The sequence below is a fragment of the Agelaius tricolor genome, unplaced genomic scaffold (genome assembly GCF_023055355.1).
Source record: "Agelaius tricolor isolate 1412-34295 unplaced genomic scaffold, bAgeTri1.0.p SCAF_5, whole genome shotgun sequence".
NCBI classification, from domain to species: domain Eukaryota; kingdom Metazoa; phylum Chordata; class Aves; order Passeriformes; family Icteridae; genus Agelaius; species Agelaius tricolor.
In genome coordinates this window covers 46081596-46104467 of record NW_027269265.1, presented here as the reverse complement: position 1 = coordinate 46104467, position 22872 = coordinate 46081596, and the positions used below count along the sequence as shown (strand labels likewise).

General features: G+C 40.3%; 1 protein-coding gene across 1 annotated transcript in view; it reads right to left on the bottom strand.

Annotated features, from left to right (window-relative positions):
- Positions 1-2432: 2432 nt before the first annotated feature.
- Positions 2433-22872, bottom strand: part of MUC2 (mucin 2, oligomeric mucus/gel-forming) — a 57143-nt gene continuing 36703 nt past the window's right edge. The window contains exons 40-62 of the mRNA XM_071425982.1: positions 22242-22396; positions 21137-21295; positions 18936-19121; positions 17721-17900; positions 16506-16682; positions 14606-15411; positions 13266-13440; positions 12465-12712; positions 11176-11359; positions 10851-11055; positions 10026-10210; positions 9319-9385; positions 8897-8997; positions 8706-8737; positions 8357-8531; positions 7635-7739; positions 7000-7040; positions 6262-6384; positions 5706-5804; positions 4917-5045; positions 4159-4198; positions 3750-3879; positions 2433-2647 (exon numbers count right to left, since the gene is read on the bottom strand). Coding sequence (XP_071282083.1) covers positions 2452-2647; positions 3750-3879; positions 4159-4198; positions 4917-5045; positions 5706-5804; positions 6262-6384; positions 7000-7040; positions 7635-7739; positions 8357-8531; positions 8706-8737; positions 8897-8997; positions 9319-9385; positions 10026-10210; positions 10851-11055; positions 11176-11359; positions 12465-12712; positions 13266-13440; positions 14606-15411; positions 16506-16682; positions 17721-17900; positions 18936-19121; positions 21137-21295; positions 22242-22396 — 3898 coding nt within the window. The 3' untranslated portion in view covers positions 2433-2451. The remainder of the gene's footprint in view (positions 2648-3749; positions 3880-4158; positions 4199-4916; positions 5046-5705; positions 5805-6261; positions 6385-6999; positions 7041-7634; positions 7740-8356; positions 8532-8705; positions 8738-8896; positions 8998-9318; positions 9386-10025; positions 10211-10850; positions 11056-11175; positions 11360-12464; positions 12713-13265; positions 13441-14605; positions 15412-16505; positions 16683-17720; positions 17901-18935; positions 19122-21136; positions 21296-22241; positions 22397-22872) is intronic.

Sequence of the window (22872 nt, the reverse complement as noted above, 5' to 3'; positions counted from 1 at the left end):
CTTGTGGCCTGCAGACCAAACAGCTCTTGCTTAAGAAAAAAAAATGCTTCCTGGGATCAGATAATACAGATCTCAATTTACTTCCAAGAGGGGTAGTGGAAGGAAGCAAAAGTGCTGCTCACTACCACTACAACTTTTTGTAGGGATACACAGTTAAAAGTTTCTTTTCTTCCTTTCTCTCCCAAGTACTATCAGTGGATTTCTCCACTGGAAAAAGTTTAATCTGTTCAACTGTGTCATCCAGTTCCACTGGAAATGCAGGTGCAAACTGAACCACTAAGTTCTAAGATGACTAAGAGTGCAGAAGGGAGGGGAGGTTTGGCATGTGCAGTGTGACCTGGAACTGCCAAGAACTTGTAAGTAAGAATTCTCTGACATTGTGTGCTTGTGAACCTGCTTATGGGCAGCACTGACCCAGCACCAAAACTGAGAAGGCTGCCATAACCCAGAGCACTGTTACAAATAACACCTTGCATGTAAATTCCTCTCAGAATAATTGTCTTTCCAGTGCTTACTAAGAGCATATAAATGTCTGTGGGGAGAGAGAAATTTCATTATTCTCAGAAATAAAGCCCTCTACATGATGAAATAAAAACTTCCTTTCGAGGCAATTGCTTTTTGGTATGAAGTGACTTTACATTCTCAGCCATAGACTGCCCTGCAGTGGTGAAGCCAAAATCTGCAGCCTTACTGACTTTAATTCAGGATCTTTAGAATTCCTCATTAAGAAGCAGTTTGCCCATCACTAGAAGGGACAGAAAGAGCCTGTGCAAACTACAGACCTAATGAAAAATAAATGAAACAAGGAAGATTTTATATTTCAATGTAAATACAGTGTGGAGCAAAATTCATTACTGACTAGTAATATTTTATCTCTTTTTCATAGGAAACAAGGCAGATTTGATCACACTTTGTATCTGTGTCCAGAAGTTATTTGCTGACTTCAGTCAAATTTAACTGCAAAAATAAAAATCTCAAAGACAGCTAAATGTCAATGGATTTTGATAAAAGCAGTTTCTGCAAAAAGCTCAAGGAAATATATGGTTCTAGTGTCAGCATAGAAATTTTTGGATAACAAAGAGTTCACAGAGGAGAGTGACTTTGTATGTGCCCTGGGAGAAAACTCTCAGTCACATCTTACAACGAATGTAGAGGAAGAAATCCTTAGAAACCTGTACTAAAGCAGAAACTGGGCTTCATTTAATCTGCAGCTTGCTCTGTAAACTGACAAAACTTCCTTCTTGTTAGATCAGCTACCTCTCCAACTCCAGAGAAATCTGCTTTCCAATCAGAGCTTTTTAATGCTGAAAAAAATACGGAGTTTCATTTTCTGCACCTCCTTATCAGTCTTATAAAAAGGCAGAAATCTTATCTGCCTTTTAAGCTGAAGTACATTTGATAGTAGCAAAAAATGGTGCCACCAATCCTTCAGGGAGCAAAGATGCCAGTACTGAGGTTGGCTATTGCCAATAAAGATTTCATTAATGGATATAAAATAAACCAAAAGCTTTTCTTTTTTTTCCACTACAACAGATGTGGTTTACCCTCATTGTACTCTAAGATGATTCAAGAGAAATGAACATCTTCCAGTTACCTGTTTCAGCTCCCCTTACTATAAGATAAACAGGCACTCCTTTAGATTTGTCCTTTGTTGAGAGACAAATAAATGTCAAAAATGGCTATTGCTTTCCATTTTCTGCAGAGGAAGCCTAGGATTACTTGCTTAGTAATGGGCATCTGTTTTGCAAATGTTAGAATTTGGAGAGCTCTTACTATGGTAGTAACTGTACATCCTGAAAGCACTGTGAGTGATCTTCATATAGCTGAGGGACTACTTTTTTAGTGAAAATACATAATTGCAATGAACTGAGACAGTTCTAACATACAGAGCCCTGCTAAAGTAAGTTCTGGTGATGAACTGAAGTTTCTCCAAGTCATCTGAATAATTTGGTGATCATTATTCATCTTTGCCTTTATTTTGGCAGACAGCATCATCTTCTCTCCCACCTTATAGATTGGGTCTTCTGAACAGCACAATGTGATCAGCTTTTAAGAAGCCAGGACTAGATACCCCAAAAATTTAGGAAACCGCTTGGCTTCCTATAACTTGGAAAAGAACTTTTCTTCTCTCTTCAAACTCATCAAGACTGTATAAAAATAAGTACAAAAGCCATGCTTTTTGAGATGTGCTTTTAATCAGTCAGAGAATTTGGAAAGGACACAAGAGGTTGTGCACTTGTAAGAATACAAATTTGTGTTCTTATTTTGTGCACGAATAAATAGGGCACAAAAGATAATTAGAGAAAAAGCAGGATGCAGTTACTGGGAAAAATAAAGTTCAAAAGTGGTCAATAATTAATAATGCCAGTTAATAATGCCAGAGGGGTTTTTTGCCTTCATTTTGATGTTAAGCTGATGTCTCTCTTGATCCTGTTCAGAGTGGTCGCCTTGTCATTTACTTCCTTGCAGCTCATTGGACACTGGCCTCTGGCATTCTGTGTCTTGACAGCTGCAGCTCTCCACGTAGATGTACTTGTGTGACACTGCATGCCCACCAGGGCATTTCAGAACCACGTGCTTCTCAGTGGTGCTTGTTTCTCTGCAGCAGGAGCAGGTGTGGTCCATAGAATTGGCCTCAGCAGAGTATCTGTCAACATGCGAAATGGCAATGTTACTCAGTGCCAGAAGCCAACATACAGGAGAGGGTGGAATCAGGTACAGAACTCCTGTTGAGAAGAGCCACAGTTGTGGCTAATGGAAGTGCTAAACTCATCTGACAGAGCAGTGATTATAAAATGCCTAACCTAATCAGGGCAGTGTTAACACGAAGGGGAAGCAGCAGCTCTTTCTGTTCCCATCTCACTGCAAAATATTTTTTGCAATCTTGTGTTCATCAGCTTCCTAAGCACCATTCCTAACCTGAAGAATCTGTCAATATCAGGCTATAAACTGTGACAAGATCCATCTTTTTCTTGTATTTGGTAGAAGAAACCACAAGAAGACCCTAAGATGATCAGGAATTTCAAAATACTAATAAACTCCCTGGCTTCTCAGAGTTCCATGTGATACTAAAGATTTGTTTTCATCCATGCAAGGTGCACTGTGGCAAGCTCAGTGATAGGCAGTAAGTGACAGTTTCTTTGGAGAGCTAGAGCTGTTTTTCCAGTGTTTTAGTAGCTCACTACCAGATGTCCTACTAACCACTTCCTTATAACCAATTTTTAATATATTCTCTCATTTCAGAGAAAAATGTACTCAAGTTACTCTACTAACACCACAACTCAAGCAACCTCTCATTTCTTCACTGCATAAAAATTGTGCATATTTGAATCTTCCTTTGAAAGATGTATGTGTATTTCATTTAAGCTGTTAACTATTGAAAAGCAGCTTTTCCACTTCCAGTTGCCAAGTCTGGCTGCTCTCTGGGCTCATTCTCATTACAGGAAATAATCCATGTTCTTTTGTGACGATTTCTAGCCTAGGTGGTCTGACACAAAGCCAGCTCATAATGGATGAATAGGCCTTATCAGAGCTGACTGAATCCCAAGCCAATTTAATGCACTTTTCTGCTTTGTATTACGACAAATCAGCTTGTTGGTCACAGATTCCATGCTTTTATGTCCATGATTAATGAAGCAGATAGTTCCAGGTCTTCTACCATTGTGTAGTCTACTATTTATTGTTCCTTTTATATAAACAAGCTCAGTGCCACCAGGGCTTAAATCTCATTGTCTGGTGAGTTTACTTACAGCGAGAACGTTCCACATGTTCCTTCACATTCAGTCATGTCAACTCTGTCCACGGAGCGGCAGCCATTGTAGACGATAAAGTCTTTTCTGTGGCGCACAGAGCACGGTGTGCTGCTGTCCAGAGGGGCACCTACAGGGAAAGAGCAGAAAATACTTTCAGTGAAATAGGTCCAGAAGTCCCTCACACCTCAGCATTCCCTGGGCTTCACTAGTGCACTCAAAGAATTGCCTTAAGTGCTCTTTCTGCTTCAGTTTAAACTTCTCCAGAGAGATCGGACAGTGAAGTCTTGGAATCACAAATATAAATGTAGAAGTATCTATTTAAATACAAATTTATCGGGAAAATGGGCTGATTTAAGAAGACAATTCATTCTCTGTATTGTTGATTCAGATACACTGGCATACTTACATGTTCTGCAACAACCATTAGGTAAGAATGAAATAGTTCCCTAAAATAAAAAAGAAAAAAAAAAAATTACATTATATTATTTTTCTATATTAAAAAGTCATTAAGGCCAAAAACTGAGGAGAGCAATTCTTCAGTGGCTGTAAATAACAGTGAAAACTGGTTATTGTACTGTAACATTGATCTAAATAACCAAAGATAACAACAGCCTCTTCCCGACTTGAAATTTATCAAATTACAAAGGAATTTGAAAAAGGAAAGTGAAAAAGGACTGTGAAAATACAAACAATTCTTTGAAGGAAGTCTACAGTTAACATCATGTAATTTTTGGTCAGAAGCAATTCCAACAAATGGTTTCTCAGAGTCCTCTGTATTTGAATGGGGACTATGCACAGTGTTACTGGCAATCTACTTACTGACTGAACAGCTTGTGTTTTAACATTCAAGGAAACCTGGTTCTTGTTGAGACAGAACCCCAAACACAGCAGTCAGCTAAGATTCAGTGTCTTGGTGCTGACCAGTATTTTGGCTACTGAGAGACAGCTACCAATTATAAACCTTGAATTCTCACCCAGGTATCTTATTTTATATACTCTATAGGGCTGTGCATGGATGCATCTAGAACTTCTGCCCTAAGGACTGAGAAATTATGATTAAAGGCCATCAAAACTAAATTTTACTATTGTTGTTAGTTAGATGGCTGAAATAAAATTAAGTAATCTATGTATGGAGTAGAGGGTAAATTTTCCATTTTTACTTACAGGTTTGCAGCTGTCCTCATTGAATGCTGGACAGGTAATCTCAGATGTGGAAGCAATAAGCTGGTCATGGACATTTACACAGCTATAAATGGTGCAGTTGTTGTGAGGATCATTTTTAAAGTCTCCAGGCTGCAAGTAAAATTCAAAATGTAATAAGGAAAGCTGAAGGGAGCTCAGACAGAAATTTTATTGCCCTCTGATAATAACCTTCATCTTGTTTCCTAGTCAATTATTTTTAGGTTAACAGCCATTTGGGATACAGATCATGACATGTATTGCAATATGCCCTACACTGAGAGAATTTCAGTTTTATATGGTATTTTCCTTGAGAGAGAGAGAAAAATGTCTCTAAAGTACATGGAGTACTTTAACAAAATCATCCATGCCAATGGATTTTGCCTTCAAAAAGCTAGACTGTTTTATATTAATTAAGAAAGACTCTAAACCTTCATCGTACTAGGGCAATATAATTGTTTCATATGCATGCTTTAATAGTGTTTTTCAGCATACAGAAATCAAATAACATAGAAAAGCTGAAGCTTCCAGACACTGGAAGAAAACCCCTTCCAATGGTATTGGATTTCTTATTCCAGGAAGGGCCTTACAGATAATTTTATTTCATGACACCTACTTTCAGGTGAAAAAATTGTAGCTAGGTTTTGAGATTTTGATCTTTCAGGTGCAAATTTATACTAAAGCCTTGTCTCTGGCAAAGAGATGTTCCCGTTTTGGAACTGGAAACTTTACAGATTTGATGGAGAACTGGAGAAAGACATAGAGCATACTTACACTCAAGATGAGTTCAGAACTGTCTGCTGTCTGTATAATACACTTGGTCTGCACACATTTTCCACAGCATTCACCTTTCACTGGTTTAAGTTCATATCCCTAGAAATTAAAAGTAATTAAAAACAATAGCACTACAATTTTTGAGAAATAAGTGAAAACATATGAATCCATCAATTGATTGTGCTTTGAAGTGCACTCAAGATTTGTGCCTTTTTGTGTTCCAAACCAACAGGAGACAACAGGAGACAAGTGATACAAGCAGGTTATAAATGGAATAAATTAAAGCACTAGAATAAATGCGCATAGTAATTAAATATTACTCCACAAGGTGGTCTACAGAAATTTCCCAGCTAATTCTGCCAGTGTGAACTAAATGCTGACAGTTACCCAGTTAATCTCAGGCAGTAGATTGCTCAAAGAACAGTTGATATCCATGCTGGAATTGATCTCTGGGTTTCAACTCCCTGTCCTTTGCTTAATACCACTCATTGATCGAACTGGAGTTCATATACAAGGATATTTTGGGGTCTTTTTTTTCTTTAAGTTTGCCACTTACTGGTTGACAGTATGTGTTGCAGGGGACACGCTCACAGGAGATGATATTCAGTTGAGTGCTGACGTTAACATCATTTGTGCAGACACAATTCTGGCACTTGTCAACAAAGACTGAGGAGTTGGGCTGCACATTTTAAGAAAAACCCACATATTAATGAGTTATTACATGTTTAAACAGACATTTATTATTTTTTTTTAAATCTGCAAATGAAGCAATGGAAAAGGAAACAAATCAGATAAAGACAACTGGATAGCTATTTGGCTAGTCATTTAAGAAGACAACATTTAAAATAATATAATTTAATGTATCTTTATTGAAGTCTTGTATATCAATGACAAACTCTGATATTAAAAGAAAAGGTACAATTACTAGACCCAAGAGAATTAGAAATCTAAATTTGGTTAGAATAATACTTATTTGTATGTTTTTTAATTTTTGAAAACAGAGTCTTAAAACTGCAATAATGTGCTGACAGTAAATGTGGACTTTTTTAAATGCCAGCACACTTAACCCAAATTCCTCTATGGTACTGACATAAATGCAGCTCTTCAATTTCTTTCCTTTTGAAAAGTTTCCAGGAAACTTTCCAAAAAATATTTAGGCTTTGTGAAATTGATGAACTCCTGGCAAAATTTTATAAAATATTTATTGTACTGGATAAACCTTTTCATAGCACTTCTGATCAAGTATACTAATGGTCTTTTAAGCATTTTTGAAGACTATTGAAACAGAACTTACCAAGAACTCAGCATTCTCGTGTACGCAAACTCCCTTGGGAACTGTTAATAAGCAAGGAGTTAGAAGTTTAGATAGGAAAAATGAATAAAAATGTCTTCAACCCACTTTAATCCAACTCATTTCTTCCACAATGAATCACAATTCATATGGTTATTCCCCAGTTCTGGTAGCAGATAGGACATGTATAAAGTATAAAAACTAATACTGCATGTGCAAGAAGGAAAAAAGATTTGTCCCAAAATATGCAATACAGTTTGTAGCCAAGAATGTCCACTTAACTGATACAAGTACTTCCTTGTTTCAGTTAGCAAGAACTGCAAATCTGTCTTCTACTGGGAATGCTTCTAGGGACTTTGCTAGATTAAGCTGAGGCCATCATCCCAGTTAATTCTGTAGCTGTTCTTACATGTATTTATAAGCAGGAAATTGAACTTGAGTCACCTGAGCTGTATCTGATTTCCTAGTTTCATAACTATAGCACTAATAACCAATTTTAATAGTATTGCATTTGTAGAATCTGATTGTGTTTAACACCTCTTTCAAAAGGCTATTGCATAGTCTTAATTGTAATGCTAAATTATGTAATAAATAAAACGATAAGGCTAATCTTTGTAATGTATTTCCAAGGGACTTACCACATTGGTATACAGGACAGCACTGACCACTGGGAATATAAGAATGAACTTCAAATCCCAGTGAGCACTTGGGGGCTTTAGCTGTGCACAAGCTTGTATTGCATTCTGAGGAAAACAAAAAAATCATAAGCTAGAAAATACATTCATTCACAGCTACTAGAAATAAGCACCTACCAAAGCACTTAGGATGAACTTTCTATTGCTAGGAACCAGTCCAGATCCTCTTCAAAAAAAACCAAATTGCAGATAGGGAACACGTTTTTCCTCATAAATCCAGGCACTGGATATGGGGTACTGTATTAGTTTATGAATTTTTTTCTACTGTGCAATTATGCTGTGTTAATAAAGTATCACCATTCTATGCAAAAAAGTAGGGAACAACTCCTACTCTCTCCATGATTTTAGGCAACTGCTGGAAAATGAAAATACACAGAGAATTCCATAATCTCTCTGCATTTTGCTTAAATAAAATGTGGCCCTGAGCACAATAACTATAGCTTTAGTTATGTTGAGTCCCATAACTGTAAATTCAGTTATACTGAATCATTGCAATATTAAAATGTATTTTCCCTAGCACTGGGCAAGTTGATTTTTAAAAGCATGAGAAAAGATACTATTTTGTGACTCCCTGCTGTAGATCTCTGGTACTAAGGTAGTTCAGTCTCTTTTCCTTTCCATTTCCAAGAGGTATAGAAAGACTAGAAACAAGAGTATAAACTCACTGCAAGTGAAAAGAGGGCAGCAGGAGTCTTTAGGATTGACTTCAGTGACCTCATAGAAGCCTTCTCCATCACAAGTGACCTTCTTTTGATCACATACATGAGGCTCACATACAATGCCATGTTCTCCTTCCAGGCAAATGCAGTCCTGACAGTCCACTGTAAACTTTTCTCCAAACTGCCATTGAAAAACAATAAAATAAGTGATTGCATAGTAACCAATTAAAAGGAACAAAATTAAAACCAGGAATACAAAGTAAAGAGATGACAAAACAAGATTGTACCAGTGGAAACCACTCTCCTCTCCCCACCCAAACTTCTACTTGAAATCCAAAAGCATACAGCATCATACCTCTCTTGGTATCATATCCACTCCAACACAGCCTGGAAAATACCAAAATAAATTTCCATTACCAGTCATATAACAGGAGGCATCTGTCCTATACATTGTATGAGCACTGCATACAGTCAAATCTTTGTTGTATACATGAAGGGAAACAAAGAGGAAACAATCATGCATCCAAGTGAAGCAGTAAAACTCACCACAAGTTTTCACGCAGACATCCACACCAGAGTCATACAGCATGGTTCCATTAGGACAGAAACAGCCTTCCACTTGTTTAGTTGATGTCTCATTCTGTCCTCTGTAAGACAAAATGTTCAGAGAAAGGCCATTAATGTCATAAGCACATACAGGAGGATTATGCAAAACAACCTTTCACTGAAAATACAGTGGCAAATGATCTGCACATTTGTGATTGGGGTTTGCAGTGTCGGTTTGATATAGCCAAACAACAGAAACAGAAACAGTTCAGGCACCCAGATTTAGGGTCAACAGAATAGTGCTAATGAATTTGACTGTCAGTTTAAGACATGAGAGGAGGTTAATTTTGCTCATTCACCTGTGCATTAGATATGACTGAATAGTTGTACAAGCTATAACTAACTGTGAAGGAATTTTTTACCTTGATTTGCAGGTCGTCTCTTTAATAGGACCACATGCTCTGTATTCTTTACCTGAAGGACATTCATGAGCTGGAATGGAAGAACAAAAAGGAGGAACAGCTCAGTAACAATATCATATAAAAGCCCCATGACCTTATGCCAAGAACTTAAACACTGTTTTTCATTTTCCTATTTATCTATGACAATCTTGAGAAGTAAAGAGGAAATATCCCAGATAGACTTATGTCTCTAAATGGAATAATTTTGTGCAATTTAGCCATAGAGATATAATACTGTACTTTACACTAAGGTAATAAAGCCAGGAGTCTACATCTTGACTACAATTTTTTGCATAGTTTTAGTCTCTTTTGCACAACTTCTCAAAAGGGAGTGTCATCCTTCCCTTTGTGCTCTTACTACAGATGAAAACTAATGTACACGTCACCAAATAGAGAGTGATCTGCTGATGCCTGCAAAGCATAGAGCTGCCTGCATACAAAAAAAGTGTGTACTGATACAGATGTTTCTGGCACAGTCAATACATGTATATTTTTGCAGGCCAATTTATCATTTCCCTTGTTAAAAATGTTACTGCAAAATTACTTAAGGAGAGCAGGTGCTGTGATTTATTGGTGTCTTCATTAGTCTGAAAGCAGTATGACATTACTGCTGAAACAGTTCCACATAATCTTCCTTAATAATTCAAGATGAATTTTTTTTTCCAGATACTTACAGCATACACCATTGGTGTGTTTCCTCCAGTCAATGCACACGCCTTGATCAGCACAGGTGGCAGCATAGATCTGCAGACTTGAGCATTCCAGGTCTAGGTTGGGAAGTACACAGCTATCAAAAACACAGGCTGCATAGTACTTCTCAGGCTGGACAAATGCATGGCATGGCTTGAACACACTAGAAACAGAAATATTTATCGTTATTTGTTACTGAATGATTCATATCTTTTTTCAATGTGCTTAACATGTTATGATGTGGCAACAGTGGACACGAGAGATTAAGGAGATGTGGATGTGGACTATTGATGAGAGATTTGTGCTAAGAGCACTTATCCAGATAGTAACCTTCCAACATAACTTAAAATATTCTTCCCTCACCTATAAAACACTTTGACACCAACATTTTGAGTCCAGGAGTTGTATATTATTGGGTGCAACCATGTGCTATCTCTTTAAAGCAATTTTGATTTTTTATCTTTTTCATTTCTGACATGGTGTGCTAAAAATTAAGATTTCTGTTTTCAGTTGGACTCTGTTTTCTGCTAAGTAAATGTGGGAAAAGGCAAGAACATGGGACAGGGTAGGGCAGAGAGTGTAGAATAATATGGGAACATCAACAAAGGTTAATATGGCAGCCAGAGGGTTGAAAGAAAGTGTCAGCAAAAAATAATAACCAGAAAAAGTGAAAGGAGTAGAAGCAAATCATAAAGATACAAGAAATGGAGAAACAGCTAGAGACACTTTCCACTGGTAAACTAATCCTAAAATTTCCATTTAAATCAAAGACCAAAGGCTTGTAAAACTGAGAGGATTGTTACCTTCCCAAAAGAAGCTCGCAGATGGACGATTCTTTGCAAGGCTGTGTTGGTGTTGTGCTAGGTGAACCTGTAGGAACTAGGCCTGGAGAGCACTGTGGTTTGGAAGGATCAACAACTTGCCAATGATCTGCCATGGTTTCACAGTTTTCTGCAATGTTTCCATTTGGCAGCATGCAGTCATCTGCCGTGTTGTTATTGCAGGTACCTAAGGGTGGTACGGGGAGAAAGAATTCACTCACAGATTTGCTAGGAAATACCATTCATCTTTGCATCAGGGCAGTCACTGGTTTTTTGAGAGTGCAAAAATTGGAACAGTGAGCCTTACCACACTGTCCCTGGGTATTGTTGCCAAACAGGCTGTAGGGCATTCTGATAGAAAAGGACAAGCCATTGTAGGTCACATTCATTTTCAGCTCAGGAATTTCCACAACACGATTTATGCCTGACTCGTAGATGCTCACACCAAACTTCTTGTAAGGCAAAGCCACGAGCTGGTTGTTTACTGTCACCTAATAAATAAAGCAAAACAGAAAAGAGGCATAAATTTGGTTTGACTTTTCAAAACAATTCATTGTTCCTTTGTTTTGCAGAGAGAATGTAAAGGTAAATAATATCCTTTTAATTTGTAACAAATGTTCCTGTGTTTCCTTTGTTACTGGAAAGTCAAACTTTTCTTCTCTGAGCCACAAAAAGTCCATTAACCTATGACAAATGAGGTTATTCAATGTTTAAACCAGATACATCCTAACACTCAACAGACTTATTAGAGTGACTATGGCATCAACAACTCCTGATGAAAGTGGAATATAAAATGGTATAAATTCATATGGTATAAAGTTTTAGGTTTCTGGGCATAAAGGGAATGTGCTTATAGGAAACTTAAATAACAGAAATAAGACTAAACTGTATTATTTATTTTAATACAGTAGCCATGATATACCTGTGAAACTACTACTACTACTTTCACTCAGCAGAGATTTCTTTGCTTTGGAGAAAAAAGAGGTCTAAATGTTGTAAATTTTCAACAATATGTTGCAACCTAACATGTAATATTCTCACACAGTAATGTACAAAAATAAACCAAACAAACATTAAAAAGCTAAGAGCCCCAAACACTTCTCAGTAATTTTGAAGCCCAAAAACCTTGGCATCACATTTATCAGTGGAATAAAAATATAAGTGTCCTACTCTGAAAAACTAAAAAGGTGACACAAGTCAAAGCTACTAATGGTACTTTTAAAAAATGCTTCAGGCCAGCACTTTTTTGTTATATCTACCTTACATTATTTCCTCCCATTCCACGTTGTTCTTCTTTGTTACATTATTGTTAATTATAAATTAACTTATTTTATATCTTTAACTCTTAGCAATTTGTCCATACTTGTGTATTTAGGAGAGATCTGCAAAGATTTGAAATTAAAAAGACAGGAAGTTGTAGAATTTTTTCTCCCCAGAATCAGAATAAAAAAATGCTTTGGAGTCCTCTGAAGCAGTCTAATTTTATAATCTAAACTGTTACTGAATCTAAAACACACATTATTTTTTCCCAAACCTTATGAATATAATGATCCTGTTGATGCAGTATTAATATCTGAATCAAGAAATCAATAGTACCTCTACTTGTAGAGTATTTGGTTTTGCTGTTGTTAGCCTCACTTCCTGAGTCTCATGTCTCACAATGAGCGTTCGAGGACAGGACACCACATCCCGTGCATCACAATGGTAGTTATCAATGTAGACACCAAAGTTGTCAACTTTCTTATTGATCTCTTCCACAAGGACATATGTACAATTCCCTTGATAGCTGTAGTACAGTCCATCAAAAGTCATGTAATGTGGATCTCCCCAGCCAGTGCAGTAGCCTAAAAAAAATAGTTAAGTTAGGCTCTTATGGCAATGTACAAAATCATATCAGACTACAAGCAAAATCTGTAGATGTGGGAAACATCTCAGTGAACTTTGGGCATTTTAATTTTAATGAAGTGTATATGTCAATGCATGAGCTCATTAGCTAGAAGTCATCAATAAAAACCAGGCACTTTCAATGCGTAGTTCATCTGACATTAATGACAGACAACTGAGAATAAGATTAACTGTACCATAGATATATCTTTACCAATAGACTGAACAAGTAACAAATATATGTGTGCTTCTAGCCTATAAATATCTGCATCTGGACATTTAAATCCTTCTTTGGAAGACCAATTTACTCTACTAACACAACAGTTATGTAGAGATAATGGCAACTTAAGCCAATCACTCAATTAGCTAAAAAGAATCAACAGAGCATTCTAACCAACACTAGAAGAGTGAGTCACAGCTTTGCACGATACTTGTTCCCTGATAAATATTGTTGGTCTTGACAATAGTATTGTTTCCTCAGGAGATTAAATATTCAACAAAATATGTACTTACAATCACACTCCCAATGCCAACAGCATCCATCCTCATCCATGACTGGCACAGGAGACAGTCCATTGGCACACGTGGGTTTTGGGGGTGGATTGCAGATTATTGGAATCACCTGGACAATGTTGTCTTCTATACATATAACCTTAGTGCAGTTACAGAGTATCCACGAGTCACCTTGCTGTGTTTGAAGAGAGGGGGAGCGGGAGACAGAGACAAACCTTTAGGAAGCAGTGAGGCTGACAATAGTTATGCCTGAATATCTTCTGCAGGTTTCTTAAAAAACATATGTTTATTGACAAGTTTTCCCCCATCAGAAATTTGAAAATAGGATGGAAGTGCATCAGTCAGCACTATCTAGGTCTGCAATATAAGCTAGAACAACTGAGAGCTGCTAAATGGAAAGCATTACACACAAAAATCAAGCCAGTAAACCAAAATGAGAATCACCTTTTCTAGTTTCAGACATCTAAAAGTGAGATGTCTCACCTAATCTCCTAAGGTATCATCACTCTAACACCCTCTCATAAGAACAGTGAAAGACACTGATCAATATGATGGCCAATATATGATCAATTGACTTCTATGAATGCCTAGAACAGATTAACAGCTAAAGCTACAGTGAACACCAACTGTTCAGGGAAAAATGTCCAAGGTGATTATGTCCATGCATTATGATTGAGTTTTCTTCTGTCTTCTACCAGTTTTGCAGACATGTATAATTTCCTGCAGATCTAGTGAGCAAGTTGGTAGGCATCTAAACTATGATGAGGCTTTAGATATGTACAAGACACAAACTTGTCTGTGTCAAAGGTGGAGGGTGCAAAAAAAAAAACCAAAACAAAAAAACTCTGAGTCAAATTTCACAAGCAGTGAATGCAGTGATCTGTTTCACAGTCCTCCCCTGAAGCCAGTCTGCAAACAAATATGACTCATTCCAAATTCAGCCCTATGGATTTTTGATGGGCTGCAATGTAAACACACAAACAACTTCTACCCACTCTGGACTTATTCAAAAGCAGAAATAGAGAAGATAGCTTAGGACAACTTAGCTCGTGGTTTCCTCTTCATCAGAGCCATCCTACAACAAAGACAAACGCTGAACTGCGATCTAGCTCCTTGCAGAAAGCTTTTTAAAAACTATCCTTGAAGAGCTAATTGCAATACGTAAGCTATTAATCCAAATATCATTGGAAGTCCTGCTGATGCCCAAGAAAATGAAAGAAATAGAACAGACTGACACTTCCTTTCCTATCCAGATTAATGCTTACTCTTTACATGACTAATATTGAAGTTATGTGTCTAGTCTCCATCCAAAGCACAATGAAAGTATGAAATCTACTCACCTCATAAGTTTCATTAGGGAAAATAGTACAAGTTTTTTTGGGAGTGGTTGGTGTTAAACCTGTAGTTGAGCCGTTAACTGGAGGAGTTGTACTGTGTGTAGAACTTCCTGTAGTGGTGACTGCAGTTGATGTTGCAGTAGGCCCAGATGTAGTAGTTGAGACAGGGGGCAGAGTTTTGAAGGTTGTGGAGATGGTGGTTGTTGCATTGATTGTGATAGAACTACTAGAGGTGGTTCCTGAAGTGGTGGTAAAGCTTTTTGTTGGAGTAGTACCAGAGGTGGTGGTTGACACAGGGCTGGTTGATGTAGGTGATGTTGTTGGAGTAGTAACAGTTGCAGAGGTTGTGGGTGGGGTACTTCTTTCTGTTCCTACTGTGGTGGTGGGGGGAGTGGACACTGAGGGTGTGGGGCCTGAAGTGGTGGTCTTGGTGGTTGATCCTGTTACAGTGAATGGGGTTGTCGATATGGGTGGCTGTGTTCCCGTAGGGCTGCTTGGTCTCGAGGTTGTGGTGGTGCCAGGGGTGGAAGTGGTGGTAGTGGTCTCATGGACAGGTGTTTCTGTTACTGGTGTGGTGCTGGTGGATCTTGAGGGTGTGGGGCCTGAAGTGCTGGTCTTGGTGGTTGATCCTGTTTCAGTGACTTCAGATGTGGTAGCTGTCACTGGGCTTGTTGACACTGGTGATGTTGACTGTTGACTAGTGGTGCTTGCAGTAGACACGGTACTTATTTCTGTCGTTCTTGTTGTTGGCAGTGGGGTAACTGAAGGAGTAACTGGAGTGCTTGTTGTTGTCGGCGTCTCTGGTGTCTCTTTAAGACAGGAAGAAAACAGAGTATTTTAAGTAGAAAAATTGCATTTTCTTCCTAATGTCATCTCATTTTCTACTAAGCATACATAATTCAACAAGCCTAACCATAGGGTCTTTAGATAGAAATAAAGCAGAAATTGTTTTAGCAATGGTTTTGCATCACTGAGGGATTATTAACAAAATATCCTGCCTCTTGTGTAGGAGACATTGATATAAACACTTTATCAACAATCAGTGTTAGAGGGAACATCTTCCGCAGTGTTAAAACTTTATATTGCATGGAAGAGTCCAGGAGTCCAAGATCCCAGGGGATTCCACTGATCAGTGAGCTCTGGTTAATACTGTATTGCTGTCATACTATATTCTATGGAAAGACCATTATTCCCTATGTTGCTTCATGAGGCATATTCATATCACTATTGATTATGGTCAGAGTAATTTGACTCCACAGAAACGGAGCCATTGGTGGAGCAGTCTGTGTTCCATTTCTAATGCCAAGGCCTTTAAAACTACTCACACACAAGCTTTTTTGGGATGCTACAAACCCAAAATACACTTTTCTGCTTTTTCACATGGCCAATTTTCATTAGGGTTGTTAATGGAAACTCCTTTAAAATAGTTTTTGATTAGGATGTTAAAAAGTGTTCATGACTCTCACAGACCAGCCTCAGAGACAACTATTTGTGCTTTTATAACATAAGTGACACATGGTAGAGAGAGAAGCACTGTTTACACAATAAAAGTGCAGTAATAATGCTAGAGGAATTAAGATACACTGTTTCTGCCCAGGCAGCCCACAAGGACGGTTCTTCAATGAAAACTAATTTACATTTGGGTGAGGACAGGCAAACTTCTTCATGTACTTCATGCCCTTTAACAGAGGCAGATGAACTGGGACCGTTCATATATAATGGGGATATTAATATATATATATAATATATGGGGATATAACATCACTGCTGAAAGGTTAGCTGGGATGTTTTTGAAATATAATCAACTACATTAGTGCAGAGTTTAGAAACTAAAACACATGTTAAGCTGCCAATAAACCCCATTTTCTAAAATCATTAACGAACATGAAACCCTGGGAATTACTTATTGGTTCAGTGGGTGGAACCGATGGGGTTATGGTGCTAATATTTTCAGGAGTTGTGGTGGGCGTTGGAACAGTGGTTGTGGTCCTCGGAGGGCTGGTGGTGGTGGTGGTGGGAGTCTCCGGCGGCGAGGTAGGGGTTGTCGATTTTGGCGTGCTCAGTGTGGATGGAGGTGTGCCTGTTAGGAACAGCAGGGACAGAGAAAACAGACAAAGCCACAAAGGCATTAGTGGGACTCAATGTCAACTCAACAGAAGCTGCACATGAGGCAGCAGCCAAAGAGCTAGAGAGGTCAGACTACCCTAGCACCAGCCCTTCCTTTCTGGCCCCAAAAAGCACAATATTTGAAATCCATGCACACACAGGGTAAGGTCCCTTCCCTCTTAGCAAAGACATGGTGCTGGAAGGTGCTTCTTACCAAATCAGAGAGACCAACCAATAGGTAAGAGATGAGGAGGAGCAATGCTTTTGATCTTGCTGGGGCTTTCTATCTCCATGTCATTATCTAGAACACCACACTAAATCCTCAGGTAAGAGCTGAGACAGGAAACTGTGATCAGGGAAGAAAGCATGCCCAGCAGTATCTTCCTGCCTGATTGGCATGTGGCTTTCTCAATGTCACCCTGATAAGTGGCTTCCCAGAATACTAGTGGATCTGATCAGCCAAAGACCACAGTTCTCAGAAAGTCACAGTCTGCAGATTTAAACTCTTTCCAAAAGCATATCCATCCTTCCTACATCTATAATAGCTGTCAATCATTAGCACTGACAGGGCAAAGGAATAGGAGAGTGGGAAGAAGTCCTACAGAGTTATGTCAAATCAGTGCCTAAAATGCCAGTACTGAAAAACGAAAGCCATGCCACAATTGCACATATGTCCAGTGAGTATGTTCTGGCCAGCTGAGGGATGAGGTCCAGCAGCAAAAAATGCAAGATTTCCCATCAGTTCAAGACCTGTGTAAGCTGAGCATCAGTATGAAACACCTCCTCTGAGCCTTTTTGAGTGAGGGAAGACCAGATCTTTTGCCCAGAACCACAAAACCTTGTTCCTTCTTCAATAGTCAGATGAAAAACAAGTTTTAAGCAACAGCTCTCCGGGGATGCTCTGCAGTTATACTCATCCAAGATCCACATGAGACACACAATTTGAGGTGCTCATGTACCTTCAGGGCAACCACAGGAAGGGAGCAAGCAACAGCACAGGCCAGAGAAGTACCTGGAGTTGATGTAGTGGTGGTGTATGTTGGTGTTGGTGAGGATGTGCTTGAAGTAGTTGAGGTGGGTGTTGGTGATCCAGTAACAGTGGTTGTTGTCGGGGTGCTGGTGGTGGAGGTAGAAGTCTGCGGTGGCAGAGTCGTCGTTGATTTTGGTGTGCTCGGTGTGGATGTAGGTGGAACTGTTAGAAAAAGCGGGGACAGAGAAAACAAAGGCACAAAGGCATTAGTGGGACTCCATGTGAACTCAAGAGTAGCTGCACATGAGGCAGCTGGCAGAGAGCTAGAGAGGTCAGCTTAGCATAGCAATGGTTCCTTGCACCAGCCCTGGCTTTCTGGCTGTAGAAAGCAGAATATTTGAAATCAACACACAGAAAGTATCATGACTCTCCTCTCCTAGCAGAGACTGGGCATAGTGCTGGAAGGTGATTCTCACAAAATCAGAGAGACCTACCAATAGGTAAGAGATGAGGAGAAGTAATGCTGTGGGTCTGGCTAGGGCTTTCTATCTCTGCCTCATTACCTGAACACCTCATTAACTCATGGAGTAAGAGCTGAGATGGGAATCTGTGATCAGGAAAGGAAGTCTATACAGCAGTATGTTTCTGCCTGATTGGCATATGGTTTTTTCAATGTCACTCTGATAAGTGGCTTCTCAGAGTACTAGTGTATCTGATCAGCCAAAGATGCAGTTCAAAGAAAGTCACAGTATGCAGAATGAAACTGTTCTGAAAGGATGGCAGAGGAATCCTTTTTCCTACATCTATAACCACTGAAAGATTTTTGCACTAACAGGGCAAAGAAATAGGAGAGAGGGAAGAATGTCTACACAATTATGTACAAATAGTACCTAAAATGCCAGTGCCAAAAAACCCAAAGCCATGCAGTGACTAAATTCTGGCCAGCTGAAGAACAAGGTCCAGAAGCAAAAAAGGCAAGATTTCCCATCAGTTCAGCATCCGTGTAAGCTAGGCCGAAGCACGAAATTTTTCATAGCAGGCTTTCTGTCAGGGAAGCCAACACATTTTCTCCAGAACAACAAAACCTTTTTCCTTCTTAAATAGTCAGATGAAAGGCAAGTTTTAAGCAAAGGCTGTTCCAGTGTTGCCCTGAAGTTATATCCATCCTGGATCCATCCGAGACATACAATTTGAGGTACTCATGTACCTTCAGAGCAACAGGACAGTAACAAACAACAGCACAGTCCAGAGAAGTACCTGGAGTTGGTGTGGTGGTGGTGTATGTTGGTGTTGGTGAGGATGTGCTTGAAGAAGTTGAGGTGGGCATTGTTGATCCAGTAGTAGTGGTTGTTGTTGTCGGGGTGCTGGTGGTGGTGGTGAGAGTCTCCGGCGGCGAGGTAATGGTTGTTGATTGTGGTGTACTTGGTGTGGGTGTAGATGGGGCTGTTAGAAAAAGCAGGGACAGAGAAAACAGACAAAGCCACAAAGGCATCAGTGGGACTCAATGTGAACTCAACAGAAGCTGTGCATGAGGCAGCAGCCACAGAGCCAGAGAGGTCAGCCCACCCTTAGCACAGCAATGGTCCCCAGAGCCAGCCCTTCCTTTCTGGCCATAGATAGTAGAATCCTTGACATCCATGTGCAGAGAGGGTCATAGCCCTCCTTTCCGAGTGAAGAGATTAAAGATGGTGCTGGAAGGTGCTTCTCACAAAATCAGACAGACCAATCAATAGGTAAGAGATGAGGAGTAATGCTTTGTATCCGGCTGGGGCTTTCTGTCTCTGCCTCATTATCTGAACACCTTGCTAAATCCTGGTGTAAGAGCTGAAATGGGAAGCTGCAATCAGGGATGGAAGCATGCACATGATTGGCACGTGATTTCTTCTGTGTTCCAATGTCAGTCTAATGCAGGGCTTCCCTGGGCACTAGTGGATCTCATCAGAGATAGCATCACCCAAAAATTACAGTTCACAACAAGAGGCAGTCTGCAAAGTTCCCAAAAAGACTGGCAGGAGAACCATTCCTTCTTACATGTTTAACAGCTGACAACAATTAACACACAGTGGGCATAGGGGGAGGAGAAACGGAGGAAAGTCTACACAAATGAACCCAAACACAGCCTGAAATGCACTTCCACAAGACCAAGTCCCACTCCAATTGCACTCCACAGGTCCAGTGACTACATTCTGGCCAGCTGAAGGACACGATCCAACAGCTGCAAAAGCAATGTTACCCATTGGTTCAGCATCTGTCTAAGCTGGGCACCAACATGAAATACCATCTTGAAGCACTGTTGAGTCAGGAAAGATAAAACCTTCCCCAAGAACCCCTAAATCCTTGTTCTTTATGAAATAGCCAGCCCAAGGGCCAGATTTGGCCACAGGACTTTTCCCAGGACTCCCAGAAGTTACACCCATCCCTGATCCCATCTGGAGCCACATATGGAGGTGCTTCACGGACTTTCACTACTCCCACAGCAAGGCCAGACATGACAACAGAACCAGAGAATTTTTTGTTGATTCTGTTCCTGGGGGCAGAGGGGTTTTGGGAACATACTTAGAGGAGTTGAGATGGTTGTGGTTGATCCAGGAACAGTGGTTGTGGTTGTGCTGGAAGGTGCTTCTCACAAAATTAGAGAAACCTACCAGTAGTTAAGAGATGAGGAGGATCTGCTTTGGATCTGGCTGGGGCTTTCTATCTCTGCCTCATTACCTAAATAGCTCACTCACTCATAGAGTAAGAACTCAGGGGAATCTGTGCTCCAGAAATGGATCATGCAGCAGAACAATTTTAGTCATGTGTTTTTCCCAACATCACCCTGATAAAGGACATCACAGAGTACTAGTGGATCTGATCAGCCAAAGACCACAGTTCACCACAAGAGGTAGCATGTAGCCAATAGCATGGGAAAGGAATCATTCCTTCCTACATCTATAACCAAGATTAGCACAGACATGGCCAAAAAAGAGAAGTGAGGAAAAAAACTTTATACAGCTGAGCCTAAAACAGTGCCTAAATGCCAGTGCCAAGAACAAAAATTACTGTCCCAACTGCACATCATGGGTTCCATGACTATATTCTGCCCAGCTGAAGGACACGGTCCAGCAGCTGCAAAAGCAACATTTTCCATCAGCTCAGCATGCGTCTTAGCTGGGCAGGAAAATTAAATACCTCCTCAGGGCATTGTTGCATCAAGAAAGACAAGAACTTCCTGGGAGCCTGCATCCTCATCACTTTTGAAAAAGCCCAAATTAACTTTGGGAACATCTCATTGCCTGGAATGTCCAAAAGTTACACACATCCTTGATCCCACACAGAGCCACAAATGGATGTACTCACGGACCCTCATTACTGCCACAGCCAGGCCAGAAATGACAACAGAAGCAGAGAATTATTTGTTGGTTCTATGGTTAGACATAGAGGGGTTTTTATGGGAATAACTAGTGTTGGCAACATACTTTGAGGAGTTGAGATGGTTGTTGTTGATCCAGGAACAGTGGTTGTGGTCCTCGGAGGGCTGGTGGTGGTGGTGGTGGTGGTGGTGGTGGTGGTGGGAGTCTCCGGCGGCGAGGTAGGGGTTGTCGATTTTGGTGTACTCAGTGTGGATGGAGGTGTGCCTGTTAGAAACAGCAGGGACAGAGAAAACAAAGACACAAATGCATGAGTGGGACTCAATAGGAGCTGAACAGAAGCTGCACATGAGGCCATTGCCACAGGCCTAGGGAGGTCAGCCCACCCTTAGTAAAGCAAAGATCCCTATCATGAGCCCTTCCTTTCTGGCCCCCTGTCTTGAAATTTGTGCACATACAGGGTCATACCACTCCTCTCCTAGTAAAGAGACTGGGGATGGTTCTGGAATGTGCTTTGCACAAAATCAGAAAAACCTACCAACAGGTAAGAGATGAGAAGGAGCAAGCTTTTGATTGTGCTGGGGCTATCTCTCCCTCGTTATCTAGAACACCACACTAAATCCTCGGGAAAGAGCTGAGATGGGAAGCTGTGGTCAGGGAAAGAACCATGCACAGGAATATGTTCCTGGCTGATTGGCATGTGGTTTTCTGATGACAGCAGTTCCCAGAGTACTAGTGAATTTTGTCAGGCAAAGACCACAGTTCACAGAAAGTCACAGTCTCTGCAGAGTGAAACTGTTTCCAAAAGCATGGCAGAGGAATGCTTCCTTCCTCCATCTATAGTAGCTGAGAAGCATTAGTATTGACATGGGAAAGGAGCAGGAGAGAAGGAATAAAGACCACACATCGGTGCCTAAAGAGAGCTTGAAATGCAAGTGTTACAAAATCAAGCCCCACTCCATCACACTCCAGGGAGTGTCCAGGGACGCCACTCTGGCCACCTGAAAGACAAAGTCCAACAGCAGCAAAAGCTACTAAGTTCTTGTTCCATCTGAAACAGACTGAAGGGCCAGCTATGGGCAAAGGCTGTTTCAGGGGTTGCCCAGAAGTTAATTCATTCGTAATACCATACAGAGGCAAAAAAGTAGGTGTTCACAGACCTTCAGTAGTCCCAAAGGCAAAGAACATATGAGACTACAAAACTTAAAAGCACCTGGAGTTGATAAGGTGGTGGTGTATGTTGGTGTTGGTGAGGATGTGCTTGAAGTAGTTGAGGTGGGCGTTGGTGATCCAGTAACAGTGGTTGTTGTTGTCGGGGTGCTGGTGCTGGTGCTAGTGGTGGTGGTGCTGGGAGTCACTGGGGACGTGGTGGACAATTCTTCTGTAGGGAATGCTGTGCTTGGTGTGGATGGAGGTGTGCCTGTTAGAAACAGCAGGGACAGAGAAAACAGACAAAGGTACAAAGGCATCAGTAGGACTCACTGTGAACTCAACAGAAGCTGCACATCAAGCAGCAGCCACAGACATAGACAGGGCAGCCCACCCTTAGAACAACAAAGGACTCCAGAGCCAGCCCTCGTGTTGTGGCCATAAAAAGCAGAATCCTTGACATCCATGCACACACAGGATGGGCTACAGCCCTCTTTGACTAGCTAGGAGACTGCGGATAGTGCTAGAAGGCAGTTCTCACAAAATCAGAGAGATAGGGAAAGAGGAGGAAGAGTAATGCTTTTCATCTACTGGGGACTTTCCATCTCTACCTCATTACCTGAACACCTCACTAAACTCATGGAGTAAGAGCTGAGATGGGAATCTGTGGTCAGGGAAGGACGTATGCACAGTAA